Source organism: Cervus elaphus, chromosome 12 (genome assembly GCF_910594005.1).
Source record: "Cervus elaphus chromosome 12, mCerEla1.1, whole genome shotgun sequence".
NCBI lineage: Eukaryota > Metazoa > Chordata > Mammalia > Artiodactyla > Cervidae > Cervus > Cervus elaphus.
The window spans coordinates 82,597,859-82,622,086 of NC_057826.1; the positions used below are offsets into that span (position 1 = coordinate 82,597,859).

The 24,228-nt window shown below is 36.1% G+C and overlaps 1 protein-coding gene and 1 pseudogene across 2 annotated transcripts in view; one reads left to right on the top strand and one right to left on the bottom strand.

Annotated features, from left to right (window-relative positions):
* The window catches only part of UACA (uveal autoantigen with coiled-coil domains and ankyrin repeats), an 83,965-nt gene that overhangs the window by 28,255 nt on the left and 31,482 nt on the right, over window positions 1-24,228 (top strand). The window contains exons 1-5 of one of the 2 annotated variants that reach the window (XM_043919750.1): window positions 13,769-14,469; window positions 16,643-16,776; window positions 21,140-21,228; window positions 23,120-23,184; window positions 23,996-24,053. In XM_043919750.1, the coding sequence (XP_043775685.1) occupies window positions 14,431-14,469; window positions 16,643-16,776; window positions 21,140-21,228; window positions 23,120-23,184; window positions 23,996-24,053 (385 nt within the window). In that variant the 5' untranslated portion in view covers window positions 13,769-14,430. Of the gene's footprint in view, window positions 1-13,768; window positions 14,470-16,642; window positions 16,777-21,139; window positions 21,229-23,119; window positions 23,185-23,995; window positions 24,054-24,228 lie in introns of those variants that run through there. The other variant, XM_043919749.1, reaches the window with a different exon arrangement.
* LOC122704991 lies at window positions 6,603-7,080 on the bottom strand (annotated as a pseudogene).

The following is a 24,228-nucleotide window of genomic DNA, read 5'->3' on the forward strand; positions in this document are numbered from 1 at the left end:
CGACTTAGCAGCAGCAGGAGCAGCTTGTCATGTGCTGTGGCCAAATTTGGGCCAGCCTTCTTGTTTCAATACTTTATCAAGAGACTGCCATGTTTCCTATAAGGGGTGTTCCTTCAGCCTTGGTTCTGGAGGGGCATCACAGGCTATTTCTACAGAGCTGACCCACAGTCTGCAACATAATGTTAATAGGACATACAAGTTTGTTATTTTGAGAAACCACTGAAATTCGGAGCTAATTATTACAACAAAATGAACACTGCAGGAACTGGAACCAGAAGTGGGGTGCTACCTTTAATACCAGTACCACCAAAAATAATAAAATTATGTAGGCATGGAGGCCAGGGGGCTGAAGCAAGGAAGCTGTAAGGGCAAACCACATAATGTAGTGGTAAACAAAAATGTTAGGTGTAAAATATTAGGCAACTTGGTGAAAAGACTGGAATTGTGATTGGCATCTACAGTGGGAGTATGTAAAAGTGAAGTGTTAGCTGCTCAGTCATGTTCAACTCTGCAACCCATGGACTGTAGCCTGCCAGGCTCCTCTGTCCATAGGATTCTCCAGGCAAGAATACTGGAGTGGGTAGCAATTCCCTTCTCCAGGGCATCTTCCTGACCCAGGAATCAAACCTGGGTCTCCTGCACTGCAGGTGGATTCTTTGCCACTGCTGCTGCTGCTAAGTCGCTTCAGTCATGTCCAACTCTGTGCGACCCCATAGGCTGAGCCACTAGGAAAACCCTATTATTGTATCAGGTAGGGTTCTCCAGAGAAACAGAATAGAATATATCTAGGTATCTATATCTCAAAGATATCTGTATCTAAGAGAGAGATACTTATTTACTTTAAGGAGTTAGCCTACATGAATATGGGACTGAAAAATCTGATTTGTAAGGCAGGCCAGCAGGCTGGGAACTCAGGCAGGATTTCTGTGCTATAGCCATGAAGCAGGATTGCTTATTCTCTCGAAGTTTTCTGATCTTGCTTTTTAGGTTTTCAAGTGATTGGATGAGGTCCTACCCTACATTATCAAGGGTTATCTCCTTTACCTCAGGTCAGCTGATTTCAGATGTTAATTACATCTACAAAATACCTTCATAGCAACATCTAGGCTCATGTGCAACCAAACAACTGGACATCATAGCTGAGCCAAGTTGCCCTATAAAATTTACCCACACATATATATATATATATACACACACACACACACATATAGTGCTGTTTTGAAGAGAGTGGAATATGAATACAGAAGGTACTTTCTAATAAATCTCATGATAAGGCAGCAAACAAATTAGTTTGATGACAACTAATAAACTGAGGATGTTTGAGCATCTAAAACAGAGGTTGGCAACTGTGGCCCACTGCTTGTTTTTTATAAATAAAGTTTTATTGTAACACAGCAGTGCTTATTTTTTGTATATTGTCTGTGGCTGTTTTCATTCTACAGTGACAGAGTTGAATAGTTAAAACAGAGACTGCATGGCTTGCAAATCCTGAAATACCATCTAACCCTTTATAGCAAGTGCTTGCCAATGCTTAAAGAATACATAGAAATGCTGCTTGTGGTTCTTGCTTTGTTATAGTTCATTCCTAGCTCAATATTTCCATTCAAGTATGAATGTATACTTATTAAACATTACAGTAGCAATGTTTTGTTTTTGAAAGCCACAGATTTAACTAGTTTCATAAAATTTAGTAATTTCTTAACTTTTGATTGCATAGACATTCAAATTTGCTCTTAGATCACTTGCTGAATTCAGTTTTTATGGACAAAATATATATGAATGCTGTTAGTTTTTAAATGAATACTTGTCTATCTTTGGGAATGAATAGAAAGTATTTTTTGTACAAAATTTTGTCAGCTTCATATTATTACAATTGCAGAATTCATTGTTTGTATCTATTTTCCTTCTTTTAAGATGGTAAAAAGGTGTATTTCTATGTCCAGCTCATCCCCTTTTTTTATATAATGGATTAAAAAAAAAAGTAATCTATTTTTTAATTTGCTCCTTTATCTGTAAAACTGAATCAGACTACAAGATGCGTTTGTTTCCCAACCAAGTAATAAATTGCAGCTTTGGTTAGTAGAGAGAGTCCAGGCCCTGGATTTAGACAGTCCTCGGTTTAAATGTAGTGGTTTAAAACAACAGCTATTTTACTTGCTGCTGACTCCATAGGTCAGCAGTTTGGGCTGGGTTCTGCTGCTTGGTTGTTCCCCTGGTCTTGTCTGGGATTACTCATGAGGTTGCCAAGTCATCTGGTAGTGCCTCTAAGGCTGGGTGGTCTAAGTTGGCCACGCTAATGTGTCTGGCAGTTTTTGCTCGATTGCATGACTGGGTGGTTGGGCTCTTTCTCTCATAAGATCTCTCATGCTCTAGGAGGCTAGCTTGCTTACCCTGTGTCAGCAGCAGCCCCAGAGGGGAAGCTGCAGGGTCTCTTGAGACTTCGATTCAATGTTCTACAAGATCACTTCTGCCACAGTTCAACTTGTCAAGTCCAGCCCAGATTTAAGGGATGAGAAAATAAATGCCATCTTTTGATGAGAATCATGGCAAAGTCATATTGCAAAGGATGGGTTTACAGGAGAGGAGGGAATTAATAGTAGCTGCCCAATCTAACACCATCAGTTGCTTAGTTTCTTATGCCCTGTTTGGAAAGTAGAAATAACAATGTGACTTAGAGAGTTTTTCTTGTAGTGTAACAATTATGTATATAAAGCACTTAGAAGTAGTTCTTAAAGAATTTTGAAATTGAATCTTTATTTTAAATGCTGTGTTTTATTATTGTATACTTAAATATCATGAGAGTATTCATTCTTCTTCATTATTAATTTGGTCATGTATTTTTAATGAGGAGAAACATATTAAGACTCATTGGGAGCAAATCCTCTGTAAAATAACCATGCAGGAAGAGTTAGGCATATGTGTAGAACTATTATCCTTTTCATAATTAAAAAGAAAAGCAGTTAACTTCTAATGTGTTTGTAAAAACATGTATTTTCTTGTGACCCTCTGTCTGTACATATCTTTGTATTTCCAACTTTCAATTTTAAAAATACTGGCTAGTAGGGTAAGATTTATTATCAGTTTAATTCTCTAAGGGTCTTTTTAGTTCTAGCAAACATATTTTTATTTAGCTGTTTCTCTGCAAAGCCAAGAATAAATAGAAAACCAAAGAAACAAAAATATCTCTTATTTTTCACTGTAGTCAAACACCATCAGAGGCTCTTTTATAAGTGTATCTGTTTTGCTTTTTACTTTGTCAAGAATAAACATAGACTGTTTCCTAAACCTGTCCTGTTTTCAGACATTAGCAGAAATGTTTGTTAAAACTCATCAGAGGTATTACTGTGTTCATTGGTGTGTGTAAGGTAGGGTAGGAGGCATAATAGACCCTTCTTGGTTTTTACCTTTATACTGAAAAAAATTCACTCATGACACTTAGATGTTTAAAGAACTCTAATTTGAATACACTTTTCTCTAAAATTTTCTCCCAAATAACCAATTGCTTAGCATTTTAAAGGGGATCTTAAATAAGATCTTATATATCCAGCCTAAGAGCTCTATTCTTGTATGATACATATTTATCATTTGTTGTGTTCAAGATCTATGTATATATTTACTTTAGAATTTGATGCTTCTTCTGTTGCCAGAAGAATGTTAAAATAAAACAGGAAGGGTGAAATACGTAATATTATTAAATAAATGATACTTATTAAAATTGGAGAGGCAGTTTCCTATCTATTTTAAACAACCTCTTTTGGGCCCCTAGACAGCTCTAATAAAGGAGCAAATACCTGCAATAGTTAGTGGTAGACAGTCTGGTATTTATACGACAGACTAAGACTAGAATAGAATGAAACGGAGTGGTGAGGAAATCTTATCAAGGCAGTGCTGAGTCTTTTAGACTGTAGTTTGTTTAAAGTTATTATATTTATTTTTAAAATTTTATAGCACCTTCAGTATTTAAGATATTAGATTTTTTATTTAAGTAATAATAACAATAATTGTTGTTGTTTTTTCTTGACATTTTTATGTAGAGAAATTCAGTAAAGCAGGATTTAGCCTGTTAATGTCTTGGTCAGAAAAATGGTTGACAGGATAAATTTTTCCCTTCCTCTAATTGTTCCATTGAGTCCTGACTAAATAGTACTTTCAGATCATATAGTGGAAGACTTGAGTAGATAAAATGGGGCCTAATTAAATAAGGAAAAGGAAAAATCAGAAAGGGAAGAGAGTCTGGAATGTAGGAGAAAGATACTGGATGCACAGCTTTTGTTTTCCTGTTTTATTTTAACATTCTTTTTTTTTTTTCTTTTTTTGTTATGTAAGCTCTAACTTGCTGTTATATAAGAAAGAAGAGTAAATAACCTTTGGACTAAATGGAATGGGGGAAATATTTCTAGCCATCATCAATCCAGTGAACTGTAGAACAGTTCTTAATTGTGCAGCCTAATCTTCAAGGAATGTTTATGCTTCATGAGCTTTGCTTTCTGCTGTTCGGTTGTGGCAGGGCTTGTCTTGGGTTTAGTAACGAGAATGGTGATAATTGTAGGGTACCGTGGAAGCCTTAAACTCATTGAGTTATGTACTCTAAATATGTATTGCTTTTTACATGTCAATTATACTTTAATAAAGTGGTTTAAAAAAGAGAGATTTTGGCTATCTTATTAACTTCTATATCTCTGGTGCCATGCCTGACATATTATTAGGTGCTTCATTAAAGTTTGTATCTGCAAATATGGAAGTTTTTATTTTTCATTTTTTTGATGTAAAGGACATCTAAGTTTATGATGCTTACTTTTTTTAAAGATACTTGCATTTTTATGTCAAAGATTTATTTTCAGATGATTTGAGAAGTTGAAATTTCTTAATTAGTAGAAACCACTGGATAAGTCTAACAAAAGAATTCTCTAATCATTCTGCAGCTAACTGCAATTGCCTTGTACAAAATCCCATAATCTCCCAGTGACTCAGTTTCTGCATAAATAATATGAGAATCAGTTAGCATTTCAATATGAGGAGGCTGAAGGAGGTAGTGGGGATAACACTTTTCAGGGATTTGTAGACATCATGAGCATTGCCTGGTGTGCTACAGTCCGTGAGGTTGCAAAGAGTCGGACATGACTAAGCAACTGAACAACAAGACGTCATGAAGGAATTTGTTTTTCTCCTCCAAGAATAGGAAACTACTGAAAGATTTTAAGTGAGGTGGCAGAGGGTGCTTGAAAGGAGTGCTGGTGGTGTGACTTGGTTTTCATTCTGAAAATCACTTTGGCTACAGTGTGGCGAATACAAGGGAAGGGGCTGGAATGAATCTGGACAGACTGTTTAGGACATTAATGCAGTAATCCTGGTGAAGGATGGTGCTAACTTGAAGTAGGGTGATGTCGGTAGACATGGAGATGAGCAGGTGGATTTGAATAATGGGGAGGTAAAGTCTCTGAGATTTGGTACCAGGGGAACAAGGAGGGTCAGGTGTCAAGACATCTCTATATTTCCGTCTTGTACAACTAGATGGATGATAGTACCATTTACTGTGTTAGTGAAAGTTGGAGTAAGATCAAGCTTCAGGAGGAACATGTTTATAGTTTGAAACATGGAGGTACTTTTAAGACACTGAAGACGAATTGTCACAAAGGTATTTGAATATGTGGGCCTGAAGCTTAGAGAAGCCTCGGTTGCAGATGTGTATATGACAGTCATATGTGAACAGATTTTTTAATTACAATATGATGAAGTGCTTTGTCTACAAGCTCTGTTTAATTTCCTAATTTGTGGTGGTATTTCAAACCTGGTGATTTTTCTACTCATCTTTTTAATTTTTTTAGAATATGTATTTAGAATAAAATAATTTAATTTTTTAGAATAAAAAATTTTTAGAATTTTTTAGAATAAAAATTTTTATTTTTTAGAATAAAAATTTTTATTTTTTAGAATAATTTTTAGAATAATTTTTTTAGAAAATATTTTACTAAAACATAAGATTTACAAAAGTTTTCAGACAAGCCACACAAAATGATCACAAGGTTTTTCTTGAAAGGAGAATTCTACACTTGACAGGAGGGTCACAGTGTTACTAATAGGGGCTGTGATATTTGTTTAATGTTTCCATTTTGGTTCAAACAATAGAGCTTGTCCATCTACAGGTCTAAATAAAGTTAGACTTGGCTGGAGAGCATATTCTAAAAAACTGGCTAGCTGTTTTTACCCAATGCAGTTAGATCACCATAAGACGGGAGAAAGGAACTCATAAAATAAACTAAAACTACTTTCTCCCCCACCAAAAAAATAAAGTATAACACCCGCACCCCTGCTGCTAACCCTGACAACTACCTTTATTCACAGTGCTTTCTATTTAAACCATGATGGGGGAAATGAATAAAAGCAGAGAGGGGTCACTGCTTTTGAATGTTTTGCAACATCCAGATGGTACTTGTAGCCTCTGCTCAGGCTTTACAGCAGTGAATCAGGGCAAGACATAGATTTGCTAATGTACATTTAATCACCAAAGGACTGAAGCTGTCTGGGCTTTTATTCTGTAATGTTTTTAAGACTGTGTCCATTAAATGCAAACAAAAAAGGAAGAAGTCTTGGCAGAACAGAAGTCATGCAGACTTGATGCTCAGATCAATGTAAATATTATTCATGGCATATAGCCTAGTCATGCTCTGGCTGTTTCAGTGGCTTGGGCTTGGTTGGCCTTCCACTGCTCTTATACTGTTTGCTAATGGATTATCTGGTTTGGAAGCACTTAACAAAGCCAGGATCCATGGCAGAACCGTTCATATCTGCAGTGCTGGGGACCACTTATTCACAGTATCTAAACATATTCTTCCCGGCTTGTCTACATTAGGATGATAAATTTTGGTTATAAAACATACTTTAGGGCCCACCATTGGGTATTCTTCTGGAAGGAATCGTTCAAGTTTAAAAGTCCCTTCCTCAAAGGGGGAATCCTGTGGGCCAGCAGTGACCACATGAAAATAACAGGCATTGCTTTTATCTGGTTCTCTTTATGCCAGGAACTGGTTTTGCCAGCAGATGCTGGGTTTCCTTGATAATCTTTTGGGGCAGCCCGGCCATCTTGTTAGATCCCGAGTTCGGCCTCTGATCTTGTCTCCCTTCTCATCTTTTAGTATATAGTTTGCTAAACTATCTACTTTTTTTTCTACAAATTTTTTTTTCTGATTTTCTCTCTTTTTATATACTTCTATACCTTCCATATAATTAATGTAATATTGCAGCAGTGTATGAACACCCCACTCCAGTATTCTTGCTGGGAGAATCCCATAAACAGAGGAACCTGCCGGGCAACAGTCCATGGGGTTACAAAGAGTCAGACACAACTGAGCATCTGAGCATAGAACATAGATAGCATTGTATTATGATTATTTGCATGTTTACATATGTATCTTTTTCATATTGTGAGAGCAATTGAAGAAAATAACTGGGTTTTATTCCTGTGAATTGCCTGAGGCCAGGTCTCCTGTGTGTTTCGTTCCCTGTTTTATATCCTGCACCTGACATGTGCCGTAGCATATACCAAATGATCATGTATATTTAAATCCTGAATCGAGTATTTAAATATATCCCTGTACACATAATGCTTGGTAAATTTTTACTGAACAAAATAAATTATCCCATCTTCTGACAGTTACTCAGTATTTTAGAAGTATTATATGAAAGACAGAACTCCTTTGCTGCTTCTCCTTATCTGTGTTAGTGGTTTTTGACTTGGGGTTCATGGATTCCATATTTGTAGAGAGATCAGTGACCCTCCAAAAATAAATGTAAATTATTTTGATTATGTGCTTATATATACTTTTAAAAAGAGCATCCATTCCTTTCATCTGATTCTTGAAAGGGTCTGCGACACTAAAATGATGAACAACTGTGAATTAGGTACTTTTGTTTAGCATGACTTTTCTTGGTTTTAAGCAGTTTTCTATGAAAGTTTTGTGGTAATCTGTGAAAGTTTTGTGTATGTTTCTCTTTTGGATAAAGCATCTAGAATGGCCTCTAGGCTAAAACTGGTCTTCAAATAATATTACCTGTGATCTGTTGAGTCTACCCCTTAAATATATAAATACTTTATATGAATTTGCATATATTTTAAAGTCTACTTGCTTATTTGCTTCTATAAAGTACTTCTCAAGAGACCTTTTATCCTAAATATTGAATAAATGAAGCAACTGTTGGACTCATTTACATTTAAAAATCTTGACTAGACCTTTTAACAGAGAAGAAATTAGAGGTTAGTATACAAAATTTTTAGTAATTTTTTTTTCTGCATGGTGGAATTTCTATTTTTATATGTAAAGTTAAATGTATTATAGATTTTCTACATTAGAGATGTATTACTTAAATACTTTAAAAATTTCATTTAATTTCTGAAAAGTTGTGAATTTGCAGTTCATGCTAATATGAGGAAATCACTGTCAAAACTTTTAAGTGATTTTCTTTATGGTGATTTAGTGTTTAAAGATATCATCTCTTTAGGTCTACCTAGAATACTTTGTGTTAGAATGTTTTATTTATTCTCTAGAAACAACTGTATTTTGATTTTTACCATAGATGTGTTGGCTTGGTACATTCTGAGTTTAATGAATAGCTTCTTTTCAAATATTACAGTACTGAAGTACAGAAATATATTTATTATAATATGTGGTAAACATTTAATGCTTTTTTTTTTTTTAAATTGCTTCTTTTCAGAATGCTTTCATTCAGTAGCACAGGACTTATCTTGTAAGTATATGGCTGTGAATGAAAATGGCTTCATTTTAATCCAGAGAGGACTGAGTGGAAAGGATATACTGTGTTTCCTGCCAGTTTAATGAAGGGCCTTGGTAAGAGGCATGTAATATAGTTTAGAAATGTATGCATCAACCAAATTTATTGGACCAAGTGTCAAAAGTGCATGAAACACAGAAGTTTAGAGAATAGTTTAGCATAGCAAACCCCTGATGAACCTATAACTCAGCTTTAACAATTATTGACCTGTGGTCAATCTCATTTCATCTGTATCTTCACCCTCTTAATTTTGTTTTTAAAAGTTTATTAATTAATATAAAGCATGCTAATGATATTGTGAGATTGCATTTCTTTTGTTTTATTTTTAATTGTGGTAAAAAGCACAGACAATTTACCATCTTAACCATTTTTAAGTGAACATTTCAGTAGTGTTAAGTATATTCATACTGTTGTGCAAATTATCACCAGAAAATTTTCATCTTATAAATCTGAAATGCTAAAATATATTCATTAAATAGCAACTCCCCGTTTCCCTCTTTCCCCTAATCCATTCTATGTTTTGTTTCTCTGAATTTGACTACTTTGGATACCTCATAAGTGGAATCATACAGTAGTTGTCTTTGGAGGGCTGGAGTTTGTTTCACTTAGCATAAAGTTAAGATTCATCTGTGGTGTAACATGTGAAAAATTTCCTTCCTTTTTATGCCTGATTCCTATTCCATTGCATGTATATACCACATTTTGTTTATCAATTCATCCATCAATGGACATTTGAGTTGCTTCCACCTCTTGGCTATTGTGAATAATGCTACAGTGAACATGGGTGTGCAGATACCTCTTTGAGACTCTACTTTAAATCCATTCAGATATATACCCAGAAAAAGGATTAGTGGATTGTATGGTAGTTCTATTTTTAATTTTTTGAGGAATCTTCATCATGTTTTCTGTAGTGGTTGCACCATGTTCATTCCCACCAACTGTGGGAAGGGTTCAAATTTTTCCACCATCTGTGGGAAGGGTTCAGATTTCTCCACATCCTTAGCAGCACTTATCATTTTCTAATTTTTTGATAGTAGCCATCCTAATGGGTGTGAAGTGATATGTTATTATGACTTGATTTGTATTTCTAATTTAATGATGTTTAACATCTTTTTATATGCTTGTTGGTCATTCATATATCATCTTTGTAGAAAGGTTGATTTAAGTCCTTGGCCCATTTTTTATTGGGTTATTTGTTTCTTTATAATTGAGTTACAATTCTTTATATAGTCTCCTTATTAACTGTTTATCAGATACATGATTTGGAAATATTTTCTCATTCTGTGTCTTTTGTACAGGAGTTTTTAAGTTGTATGTAGTTCCATTTTTGCTTTTGTTGCCTGTGCTTTTGTTGTCATATATAAGACATTACTGTTAAATCCCAAGTCATAAAGCTTTTCCCTGTATTTTCTTTTAGGAGTTTTATATTTGAATGTTAAATTTAGGTCTTTAAATTTAGTCTTTAATCATTTTGAATTAAGTTTTCTATATAGTGTAAGATAAGGGTCCATCTTCATTCTTTTGCACATGGATATCCAGTTTTCTCAACAGAATTTGTTGAAGAGACTGTGCTTTCACCATCAACTGGTCTTAGCACCCTTGTTGAAGATCATTTGACCTTATATATTAGGGTTTATTTCTGGTTCTTTATTCTGTTTCATTGATCTGTGCTGTGTGTGTGCTTAGTCGCTCAATTATGTCTGACTCTTTGCGACCCCATGGACTGTAGCCCACCAGGCTTCTCTGTCCATGGGGATTCTCCAGGCAAGAATACTGGAGTGGGTTGCCATGCCCTCCTCCAGGGGATCTTCTCAACCCAGGGGTCCAACCCAGGTCTCCCGCATTGCAGGTGGGTTCTTTACCGTCTGAGCCGCCGGGGAAGCCCAGTGATCTGTGTGTCTGTTTTCATGACAGTACTATACTGTTTTGGTTACTGTGACCTTGTAACATATTTTGAAATCAGAACAGGTGAGACCTCAGACTTTTTCTTTTTCAAGATTATTTGGCTATTTGGGTTCCCTTGAAAGTCAATATGAATTTTAAGGTGAATTTTTCTATTTCTGAAAAAAAAAAAGCCTTTGGGATTTTGGTAGAGATTATATTGAATCTGTGAATTGCTTTGAGTAGTAGTGACATTAACGATAGTAAATCTTCCAGTCAAACATGCTCTGTCTTTCCATTTATTTGTATCTTCTCTAATTTCTTTCAACAACGTTTTGTAGTCTTTGGTATACCAGTCTTTCACTTTATTGGTTTAGTCCTAATTATTGTATTATTTTTGATGCCATTGTAAGTGGTATTGTTTTCTTAGTTTAATTTCTGGATTGCTCCTCGTTAGTGCATGTAGAAGCATAATTGTTGTGCGTTGCTTTTGTATAGGATTTACCCCTGGTATGGGCTTCCCTGGTAGCTTGGACGGTAAAGCGTCTGCCTACAGTGCAGGAGACCCGGGTTTGATCCCTGGGTCGGGAAGATCCCCTGGAGAAGGAAATGGCAACCCACTCCAGTATTCATGCCTGGAAAATCCCATGGACATAGGAGCCTGGTGGGCTACAGTCCATGGGGTCGCAAAGAGTTGGACACGACTGAGCGACTTCTAACTGTGCTGAATTCATTGATTAGGTCTAAATTTTTTATTCTTGTGGAATTTTTAGGATTTTCTGCATATAATATCAGGTTCCCAGGTGGCTCAGTGATAAAGAATCTGCCTGCTAACACAGGAGACATGGGTTTGATCTTTGGTCAGGAAGATCCCCTGGAGAAGGAAATGGCAACCCACTCCAATATTCTTTCCTGGGAAATCCTATGGACAGAGGAGCCTGGCAGTCTACAGTCCAATGGGGTTGCAAAAGAGTTGCATACAACTTAACAACTAAAGAACAAAGAACAACATGTAACATTATGTCATCTGCAAACAGATATAATTTTGTTCCTCCCTTTCCAATTTGAATGCCTTTTATTTCCTTTTTTTTTTTTGGTCTAGTTGTTCTGGGTAGAACTTCTAATACTTTGTTGAATAAAAGTAGTGAGAGTGAACATCCTTGTTTTGTTCCTGATCTTAGAGGAGGTGTTTCACCATTGGATATGATGATACCTGTGTGCTTTTCATATGTAACTATTATTGTGTTGAGGTGATTTCCTCCTTTGTTATGATTTAGTTATTTTTGGCTCTGCTGGGCCTTCACTGCTGTTTGGGCTCTTCTCTGGCTGCAGTGCAGGGGCTGCTCGTTGCCATGGCTTCTCTTGCGGAGCACAGGCATGCAGGGCTCAGCAGTTGTGGCGTATAGGGTTAGTTGCTCCATGGCCGTGTGGGATTTTCCCAGACCAGGGATTGAACCCGTGTCTCCTGCATTGGTGTATGTGGTGTCATGGTGTATAATCCTTTCAATGTGCTGTTGAATTCAGTCTGTCCCCCTGGTTATTTTGATTATTTTTGAAGTAAATACCAGAAATAGGAAGTAGGCTAATAAATGGGTAAACATATGATATACTGGCAGATACTGATATAAGTATCATGAAGATGGATGAAACAGGGCAGAAAGATAAAGAGTGGCAAGGGTAGCATGGGCTGGTGCTGTAGATACAGTATTTGAGAAGTTCTCTGAGGAAGTGATGTTTAAGAACTAGAATGAAGGTAGGGGAAGAACCTCATTGGCACAGGGGGCAGCAGAGATGGGAATTTGTCTTGAGCTCTCGGGAAACAGCTGAGGAGGAGAGAGAGAGAGAGTAGGAAAAGGAGACTGAGGAACAGAGGAGGTTCAGGATAGCCACAGTTTAGGAGAGTCCATACATCCTGTCTCCTGAGCCTTGGTTATTAGCACAAGACAGCTCCATATATGGCTTTTATTACTTCTTGCAGATTTCCTCCTTTCTTTTTATTTCCTTTGCCTTTGCTGTCCTATTTCTAGAAAGAATGTGCTTGCTTTGTTAACCAAAGGATAGGACGTGAGTTCTATCCCACCCAGATTTCCCTGAAGAAGGGTGGAATTGAGTGGGCAGAGTCTCTGGGTCCAGCCAAGAATCCATTGTGATGTCTAACGTGATTTGGGGAAAAAAAAAAGTTGTTTCAAAAATAATACATTATGGTATGTGATCTTATATATCTTAGAATATGTCCCTAATATTTTACATAGTAGGAAATGGATTTCTTGATGATATTCATAACAGAGTTTAGCTGGTGGCATGATCTGTAGTATAGCCCTTACCTCCTCCTGTAAACAGTCGTGTTGGGCTGTTTTTCATTCCCATGAAATGGTTTTCCCAAATCTGACTTTTTGGAAGAAGTGTAAATTACTCTTGTGTTAATGGGGGAACTAGAACAGAAAAAAATCCCTGGAGCTTGTGGAAATTTGTCACCGTCCTTGATAATGTAAGGGATGTTGTGGTACAAGGAGGTTAAACATCACGGAGGAGAACGTGGAGAGGGTGTTTACTTTGTCCTCAGGTGGAGTTTTATTTACAGTCTAGCTCAGTGATTAATATACATTTGCTTCCTTTAATATTTAATCATCTTACTTGTGTTTTAAAATCCCTGAATCCAGATAATTTGATTTTCCACTGATAAAATATTTACTTGCTATATCAGGCAGGGTGCTAAACTTGGAAATTAAGAGCAGTGAGTTAAATTTAAAATTTGTTGAAAAGTATTCATCATAATGCAGACTATTTAATGTCTTGGCAGTGCTTTGCTCTTCTCATTTAACATGTTAGGAGACAGGCTGGCAGCGGTTGTAAGCGGAAACCTGGTTGCATGCAGAACGAGACTGAGAGGGGTACAAGGAAAATGGAGAAAAATCTGAACATGTTTCTGTGTGTGTGTGTGTTTCCTTAAATTAAAGTGTGATTCTGTTTGCCAAAAATAGAATTTTATATTCTGTTTATCAAGGTTATTATAACTTCTGTTTAGACGATCCTAAGACTGAAACTGGTTTAAAATATTTTTTTGTGGGAATAACCAAATTTGTCTGTTAACAATACTGTTGTAATGTCACGCAAGTTGCTTTGATATAATAAGCATGTTTTACAATGTGTTTGAGTCATTTTTCCCTCGCAGACCTTAAGTTTATTACTCAGAGGAGAAGCATGCATTTGCAGTATATTCTTAGCTGCTCTTCTCTATCTGTCACTCAGCTGTCAAGGCCTATGGAATCTAAAATAGATCCTGACCAATGGGAGGCAGTCTTCACACTGTTTTCGGGGATGATTCGGATGTGGACAGCTTTATTGTGCACCGGCGCTGGTCTGTGCCGCAGTGTTGAGGCGGCAGGATGTAGAGTGCTGTTCCGGCTTTCCAGTGGAGTCCCCGAAAAGGGAAGGCGGTGAAAGACAGCTTCTAAAGAATAACAAATAGGAGGAGTTACAGTACCTGATTTGGGGCTGCTCTTAATCAAGTGCTGCCGCTGCAAGGAAGATAATTTTCAAGCGTTATGAAGGCGGAGAAGGATTCCGAAGACGAAGAAAATATCCTTAGAGATCCAAGCTAAGCGTAGTGCAGCATGAAGATTGCAGAACAGGAAGAGCTGTAAGAAGAAGGACTGAGTCACTAGTTAGGAGTTTCTCTGAGGGCTCGCTCTGTGAGCCACAGTGATTTGTAACTTAATGTGAACTAATTTGCTGTTAGCAACAAGAAACTAAATCCTGTCTATGATGAGCTGTTGGTTTTCTTGTGCTCCTAAGAACAGAGTAGGTATCCCTATAGTCAGTGAAACAAAAGAGTCTTGGCCAGGCTTTCTGAACTGTGTTCTTTTAAAATGTACTACCTTTAAAAAAATTTGGTTTCTTTGTCTTATTCTATTCTCTCTGGTTTATTTGATTAGCAGACTGGGGCTAGTGATCGAAAACAAAAGTGCTTGTTTCTTTTTCTGGATTCAAAAAGCTCATAATAGAATTTTAGTAATTCAGCAGTATTTCTGTTAACTGACAGTGGGCCAGAGTGCTTGGTAGAGTAGAACTGAAAAATCACCGGATTAATACCAGACTTTAATCTTATTTAGTTATCTTTTAAAGAGCCTTACTTTCGGATTTTGCAATTGTTCTAGTGTTTTAAATAGCTCCTTTTTCCACCAGCTAGTTTACTTGGAAATAAAATTGAGATTGTTCTAACTGCAAGGGTAAACTAATCAATTTAGAGCAAGGGTTTGTGTGCTAAACGTGACTTAATCCCTTAGGCATTTGAAATCACAAAGCCTGCATCTACTACCACTCCCCAAATTAGAGCCAGCACACTGATTGTTTTGTTTTAAAGCTAAAGAAAGGGGAAGCCGAAAGGGTTGTTTAGATTGAGGCAGTAAGTAGAGCTCATAGGACTCAGAGCATAGTTGATAATTTGAACTTTTCAAGTTAGAAGGAAGTAGTTCATCTCCAAATTTGACTGCAGACAGCAATTCTGAAGTCTGTGTAGATACTTGAACCAGATTCCATTGAAATGTTACATTTCATTGGTGGGTTAAAATTTTAATTTATCTTTTTTCATATTCAGTTTTTATATTTTTCACTTCAAGTATTTAATGAATACATTATTTATTTAGCTAGAAAATTGGTTACTTTTTAGTTTTGTTTTAGAGGAGAGTAGATATAAAATAATCCTATTGCTCAAATGTTTAGAGGACATGCTTTATATAAAGTGATTCATTTTTTCCTCCAGAGATTTTGTTATTGTATTTGTGGACATAAGAATTGCTTTGTAAGATAAGTGAAAGATATGTACATTATTTTTTGTTCTAAAAATGATATTGGACTTAGCAAAGAAGAATTTAGCAATAAGTTTACTGTATAGAATTTTAAAAGGCTAAAACCTTACTTGTTTAATGTATATTTTAGTTCTGAGTTCTACATTTCTATTTACTAAGAAAAGGTTAAAGTTATTGGCTTCAGAATATCTGATGTCTTGAATGTATTTTCTCTAATTAAAACTTGATAATCTTGATAAAATTATATCATTTGATATGTTTCTATTTTTAAAAAAATTACCTTTACTGTTCCTTTGAAATACATATGCACTGTTTTTGTTGAAATCAAACATCTTTTTTTTTTTTTATAAAAAGCAGTATATGTTGAATGTAAAGAAGCAAGAAAATGAAAGTCATCTCTGATCCTATAATTTTAGGATTTTTAAGTAGTTAATATTTTTAGAGTTTAAAAAAATTTTTTTCTATGTAGATGTTTCTTTTTATCCTAATATATAAGCATAATGGATTGCTTTTTTAATTGCATGTATGTGTGTACAATTTGCTTCTATAATTATATTTCCAATAGTACCTTTTAAGCAAGTGATGCTGGGGGGAGAGGGGTGGGTGTTCTTAAATGTGTACAGAATTTCACTGCCTCTGAAGGTCTTGGGTGATAGGTAACCAGAGCCAATTTCAAAAGCTTGAATTATAGAACAGGAAAACAAGCACACTGATTTGGGAAGTCATGAGAAGTCATAATTGGGCTTGGCCTGTTAAGTCATTTAATATCCCTGGAGCCTTGATTTTTCTCATCTGTTAAATGGAGATGATAAATCTAGTTTATTAGAGTTGTTCCAGTAATTTATACCTGGCACATGGCAGGTATGCAACAGTTAATTCCTTTCCTTTCTTTGCTCTGAAGGCAAAGAAAACAGGGCAGAAAACATGAGAAATTCCCTTTTTCTCAAATATATAATATATAAATTATTTCTTGTATGTTGTGTGTTTTGGAAAGGCTCTTTTCATCAAGTTAGAATAGTGAGGAGAAAGGAATTTGAGATACATTTGGGAACCCAGTGATGTATTATACAGCACTGTTTTCCCTTCTCTTGTTTCCCCTTCTTTGGAGAGCCATACTAATATAGTATATAGTATGCTATGTTTACTTTCTTTTTTCTTTATTGTAGCAAGCAGCAGATTGGAACAAATATGATGACCGATTGATGAAAGCAGCAGAAAGGGGAGATGTAGAAAAAGTGTCCTCAATCCTTGCTAAAAAGGGAGTCAATCCAGGCAAGCTAGATGTGGAAGGCAGATCTGCGTGAGTATTACTCGTGGTAATTCTCTCAAGGGTACACCCTTGGCACACAAATGAAATTTGTGAATTACGGTTATCAACATGTAATTAAAAAATTTTTTTATCAAAACCCACACTCTAAAATCTTTCAGACATCACTTTCATCAATTTGGACTAATAATTGTCCTCAATATGAAAGATTTTCAAAGTGAGAGAGAGAATACTAGAATACCACCCAGTGGTCTAGTTGTTTGGGCCCTATGGCAAATCACAACCTGGGTTATTTGGTGCAATTTTGTTTTATAAGCTTTTTTTTTTAATACTCCTTATCATCTTTGATCCTCACAGTGGCCCTCTGAAAGAAGTAGGAAGAAGTTTACAGAGGCTAAATAACTTGGGGTCTAGTCTCATTAAAAGTCACAGTCTGGGATATAAACCCAAGTTTTCTATTTTGGAAGAGTTCTATAAATTACACTGCCTTTTCCCCTTAACCCCAATCCATTTTTTGTATTGGGGTAGTTAATTTAAATGAAGATGTCTAGGACAACAGAGAGGCAGAATAACTAGTGTGACTTAGGGAGATATAGGCAGTGATCCTGCCCTTTTGTTTTGTGTTACTGAAGGCTGCTGGCTTGCCTATATGCTTATAAACCAGGTATCTTTTCTTCTACCTCTTCCTAGTCTTCATCATTTCCCTTCATGTTGAGGATAGGGAGCAGTTGGGTTAAAGGGTAGATCTAGATTCTGTTACTATCCTCTATAAATACAGCAGTTCAGACCTTATCTGGGAAACCTTCCAAAGTTAGAGGTGAAAAGTCTCATTTCCTTAAATTCCTGTCTGCCTTATACTTGGATGAGTTTTTTTTTTTTTTTTAGAATACTGGAAACTAGATACTAAATATAGAAATGAATATTAGGAAGTAAATAGTTAATGTTTGATGTAGGTTACTATCTTAGAATGCTTAGATACAAAAATATAGTAAAAATAGCAGAGCATGACTTTGTTTATAAGAACATTGAAGTTTGAGGAGTCCCAATTTTTTGTACTGTTTCAGTTTTGTAAAGTAGGCAATTTGATAGCTACAGAAACTGGTTATTTTGAGTCCTGCTTCTATTTTTGCTAAATTTTAAGCCATTTATAGGACTCGCAGTATAAATAGTAAAAATTTAATATCAAAATTGTTTTTCGTATTTTTTCCCCGAGTGCCATGATTTTAAAAGTTCAATGAAAATCTTCAGTGAAACCTTATTTCTTCAGTTTTGTCTGCCCATGCTTTGAATGTTTTGGATGAATGGTTACTTGAGATTTTGTTCAGACTTTTTTGATCTAAGGTTCAATTTTGAGGGAAATTACTTATATTAATAGAGTTATGCAAATCTGGTATAATATGATGAACTGTGGACTTTAGTTTATGATGAACTGTGAGTTTTAGTTTATGACATATTTGAGTAGTGTAAGTTTTTGAGGTATTCACTATAGAAGTAGAATTCTTTCTAGGATTCATAGGGTAAAATATTTTCCTTTTGTTATTCACACACAAAGTGTTTCTTAATTAAAGCATTTTATATTTAGTCAAGTACAGGACATACTACAAATATATATTTTCTATAGTTATAAAAATAGTTTAATTTTGAATGGTTTTTTTTTTTGGTTCTTAATTTTTGAAATTTAAGGCAAAATTGACAAGTCCTTCTTGATCTCTGTAGTGAAAGTATAAGTCACTCCATCATGTCTGACTCTTTGCAACCCCATGGACTGCAGCCCTCGAGGCTCCTCTGTCCGTGGGATTCTCCAGGCAAGAACATGGGAGTGAGTAGCCAATCTCTTCTCTAGGGAATCTTTCCGACCCAGGGATAAAACCCAGTCTCCTGCGTTGCAGACAGATTCTTTACCATCTGAGCCATCACCAAAGCCCCTCTTGATCTCTATACAGTTTCAAAAATGAGATATTTGAGGCTTTGTGATAGTCATTAGAAGAATCTATTTTATTCCTGGTCACCTCTTTCCCAGGGATGTAGCCCTTTGCCAATACAAAATGGGGCAGGTTCACCTAGAATCCCTATTGCCTCCTGGAGAGCTGTGGGTTCCAGTTCCTGACTCGCCTTCCCCTCAGGCTGTCAAAAGTACTGTTCAACCTCTCAGTTCTTTTCTCTCTAACCAGCAAATGCTCCTAGAGAAAAAGTAGCCCCATATTCCAAGTTCACCTCTCTGGGCCTCTGTGCTTCCCTGCATACTGTATTAGTAATTTTTCACTATCTTGTTAGCTCACTGATACCTTCAGGCAGATTTCTTATTTTGTATGCTTTTCTGGTTGTCTTTAAAGGTGGGGACTGTCCAAATTACCTGGATCTCCAATTATAGTAGTAATACTTGTCTTGTTTTTAAAAAGAAAAAGTTGATTTTTTAATTGAAAAAGCATATTTCTATAAAGCAGTTTTCCAGATTTCCCTCGCAACTCTGCATACAGTGTAATGATTGATATATCTTCTTTCTGAAGCACATCTACTATTTATAGCACACCCATATTAATAATGCATTATAGATTTGCTCTGATTTCTGCCCTCTTAGTGCATCATCAGTATAATGCTAAGTTATTTTGGAGAAAGAAGTCTTTCAAATTTTGTGAGCCTAAGAAGTGAAAACAGGTAGACAAAGAATGAGATCTCCAAAGTTGTTTGAAGGTGAAAAACCTTTGCTTGAAGGAAATTATCATTCCTCAAAAAGTTCTCAGTGCATTGCATAATATAATTCCCCACTTCAGTGTTGCAGATAGAATTGAGACCCTCAGCCTTATAGCAGTTTAATTCTACTATAAGGAGAACTTACCTGACTTTTAAGAACAGTATATTCTTTTTATCAGAAGTATCTCTCTCTCTCATTTAAACTGTACACAAACCTGATTTACTTTACTTAGTAGTGCTCAGTCTCTAGTTTGCATTTATATTCATCATGATGCTAATGTAGGCATAATTTAATATCTGAAAATGAATTTGCAAGGTATCTCTATATTTTGTTCCTAAGCATTCAGTTATTCAAGTATTGAGGGTCCATCATCTGTCTGGTGAGCTTCCCAAGTGACTCAGTGGTAAAGAACCCACCTGCCAATGCAGAAGACACGGGTTTGATCCCTTGATCAGAAAGATCCTCTAGAGGAGAAAATGGCAACCCACTCCAGTATTCTTGCCTGGTAAATCCCATGGACAGAGGAGCCTGGTGGGCTACGGTCCATGGGGTCGCAAAAGAGTCTGACACAACTTAGTGACTAAAAAACAACACATCTGTCTGGTACTTTAATTGGTTCTGGAAATATAATAGGAAGCAGAACAGCCAAGAATCCCTGATTTCTTAGAGGAGATTAATAGACCATAAAGAAAATAAAATTTGAATTTATGTATATTAGAAAATGCATAGTTATATTTAAAATAATGAAGGCAGGGATGCGGGAGCTAGGAGTACTAAGGTTTCAGGGAGTGGGAAAATGTAAAATTTTTAAGTGGCATGGTGAGGGAAGAGCCCTGCTGCCGGGTGTGCAGTGTGTCTGTATCCAGGTGCCTTGCTGAGCCTTCATCTCCTGGCATCTTCACAGTGGTTACTGTGCTTGTTTATGGCCTGAGTTCAGTGTCCTTTGCCAACAAGTCCTACTGTATTTACGTACAGTATCAGTTCTTAATGCACACAAAATATTTCTGTGTTTGTTCATTAAGAAAAAGTATTAGATGATCAAAGAAACAATGGGATATTTTATCCTGTTTCTTGAATACTTGATGACTTAAAGTTATGTTTTTAAGTAGTCTTTACTTACCTTATTAGAAAACATGTTCAATTCTGCCTGTTTATGTGAAATTTCAACCAGTCACACAGATCTCTTGAGTGAAAGGAGGAATTATGTGGTAGTACTTTGGGGGAAGAAGATGATGCCAGATCTTTTGTGGCTTTCAAGTATAGCTTAGCTTGTTTTGAAAAGTTTTCTATGCCAGCTTTAATATGATAATTCTAAAGAGCTGGATAAGTGTTTTGATTTCTCTTTAGCCTTAGCATTCTGTGGTATCTTCATTTGTTTTGGCAGTTTCCGTATATTTGAAATTAAGTAAAATAATCTGATAGAAAATTTTCAGTGCATTTAAGGTCTAAACCCCAGTGCCTCTGTTATTGAAATGATAAACTACAGGGGTAGTGACATAAATTTGGATTAAAATGAGTTTTTCAATAATGTGAAATAAGTTTCTTTTTTTCTTGTATTAAATATGTAGTGTTTAGTGTAGCCTTTAAAACGCATGTGTGTACGTGTTTGTATGTAGGAGTATTGAATATAAGATGACATGAATGTAACGTTAAAGTTGACCTTGGGTAGTTTCCATGGCATAACAAAATCTTCTTTTTGTTTAGCTTTCATGTTGTAGCCTCAAAGGGAAATCTTGAGTGTTTGAATGCCATCCTTTTACATGGAGTTGATATTACAACCAGTGACACGGCAGGTATGTTTGCCTCCATAGTTAGTGCAGAGAAGACAAGCATTGTCCACTGATAATGCTCTCAGTTCAGTTCAGTTCAGTCACTCAGTCGTGTCCGACTCTTTGCGACCCCATGAATCGCAGCACGCCAGGCCTCCCTGCCCATCACCAGCTCCCGGAGTTTACTCAAACTCATGCCCATCGAGTCGGTGATGCCATCCAGCCATCTCATCCTCTGTCGTCCCCTTCTCCTCCTGCCCCCAATGCTCTCAGTCGGACTTAAATGTGATTTTCAGAGAGAAGGCCTTAACTTGGTTTCTAATTAGTTGAGATATTGTTGGGGAGAGGGCAATGTAGCGGAAAGCATGAGTGAACAGATTAGCAGCTGGAGACCTGAAGTCTAGGGCTTGTCTTGGTAGTGTTATAGGATTCTAAAATCTCAGACTTCAGGGAATCTATAGGGGCCATTTAATTTATACTTATATGCTATTCACGGCTCAGCAGTGAAGAATCTGCCTGCAATGCCGGGAGCCGTAGGAGATGTGGGTTTGATCCCTGGGTCGGGAAGATCACCTGGAGGAGGGCATGGCAACTCACTCCAGTATTGTTGCCTGGAGAATTATTCTACGGCCAGAGGAGCTTGGTGGGCTACAGTCCATAGGGTCACAAAGAGTCATGTGTGACTGAAGCGACTTAGCACAGATGCATGTTCTATTCAGTATGTAAATTCTTGCTGTTCTGAGGTCATTTGGCCTTTGGTTAGACTTGTTGGGGAACTAATTACCTCATAACAGCATCACCAGTAGTGATCATAACAAGAATAGATGATGCTTTTTTTAACATGATAATAGATGACGCTATTCTGCTAAGCACTTTACATGTACTAACTCATTTTATCCTCACATCAAGCCAGTGAGCCTGCAAGGCACTGAGTTGTTAAGTGATGTGCCAGGGTCCTTCAGTGTATGAGTCACAGTCAGAGTCTGTGTTCTTAACCGTTATGCCTCATGAGGAGACCTGGTCTGTTTGGCTAGCTGTATTTATAAACAAGTATTTCTTCTAGACAGGCCTTCTGCTTAAACTTAGTCATACCTATGTCTGTCTTTTAAAATACTATAGCATATGTTTGTTTGCATATCACAGGATAGATTTTAAGCGTTTGAATATAGCTATCACTTTTCTTAGTGAATGTTTTAGTTTTCCGTTCATCTAGACAATCATTCTCAGTTCTCTGAGATCCTTTGCAATTTGTGTATCTCTGAGCTTATACTTTGTTACTCAGTGAAATATGGGAGTTGACCTAGAGCAGAGAGTTTCCTTAACAACTTTAATGTTTTATCCTGTGACTTCATGTGTGGACAAATAAATGCATTGCTGTTAACAGCATTCTGTTTGGAAATGGAAGGCAAGGAGGGAGAGAAAGAGAGACATCACAGATGAGTTAGTGAGGTAAATCTTTACCTAAAGGTACATCAAATTCTTAATTGAAGACCAAACTTTATTTGCTTGCCAGCTTTGAATGAACAAAAAACTATTTATTACACACACACACACATATACACACACGTGTGTGTGTTTTCCATTGAAGCAGAATATTTATTTTTAGAAATTTTTTACTAACCATACCTTTTCAGAACTCATAAAACTTTGTACGTGTATTGTGCTGATTCCAGCTCCAACATATGTCTTTTTTGTTTTTGTCTGTGTTCTTTCTGCTCTGGATGCTTTGCCTAGAGACCAATCTGAGTGATTTTTGCCCTCCCTCCTTCAGTGTGAATAAAGCTCACACTTAAGGCATGCCTATAAATAAAGTAGTCTGTCAACTGATTTTGGAAAAATCAATCACATTTTTAAGGGGAATTCACATGTGAAGAAAATAACCCTTATCATATATTTAAAATTATCTCTTTTCTAGGAAGGAATGCTCTTCACCTGGCTGCAAAGTATGGGCATGCGCTGTGTCTACAAAAACTTCTACAGGTAGTAAAAGTGGTTAATACTTTGGCTTTATTACTTTGACTGCAAATAGTAGATGTGTTTTCAATGCATTTTTGGAACTTGAGATCAAAGAAAATAGTAGGCTAGCTTTGACTGTTAGCTTACATAATATTTTTTCCATCATTTGTGAAAGAATGTGAACAATAAAGAGCAAAAACTCTGAGGGAAGTGAATTGCATAACTCAGTGTATTAAAAATAAACAACAAAGACTTGACCTTCCTGTTGACATTAGCTAGAGACTGGAATTTTCTGTGGTCTGGTATATGACTTGAGATGAAGTGGCACAGCATAGGATCTATATGTTTCTATATAAACACCAATAAGTCAGACTGTATAATAGCATCATTAGTTAAGCTTGTAATCAGGCAGCCACAAAGTTCTGTGAACTAGTGGGCTAGATTAAGTTTTTAGTTGAAAAGTCTAGTCACATGTTTCCTTGAACATGTTTGCTACTGAGTTTCACAGCAGAGCTCATTTGTTTTTTTCTGATTCAATTGTTCAAGTTTTAACTGCTACAGAAAAAAAAAGCAAAACCCAAACAATAGCCATTTCTATATTCCATGCTATTGTAATATACCATATGTTTTCCTGTTTGCTGGAATACTGTTAAATTTATAGTACAATGTTATTATATTTGTCACATGTCAAAATATTTATGACTTGTATAGTACTCTTTAGAGTTTTTGATAAATGCAATATTTTTAAGATGAAGTAACAGCTGTTCATTTGAATCATGATATTTAATTTGAAAATAAAACTTCCTTACATGACTAAATTTATATGTTTTAACAGTACAATTGTCCCACTGAACATGTAGACCTGCAGGGAAGAACCGCACTTCATGATGCAGGTAAGCAAAGGTTTCAGTTGGACATAAATCTTTGTTAAAATGGCTGGGCATTTAAATTAATTTCAGAGTTTAACATGCATATGTTTATGTAATCCATGGAGAAACAGAATGTTATGAATTTTTTATTTACTGAAGTTTGAAATTGGGTAGATTGTACAGCTTAAAAAGATTCATT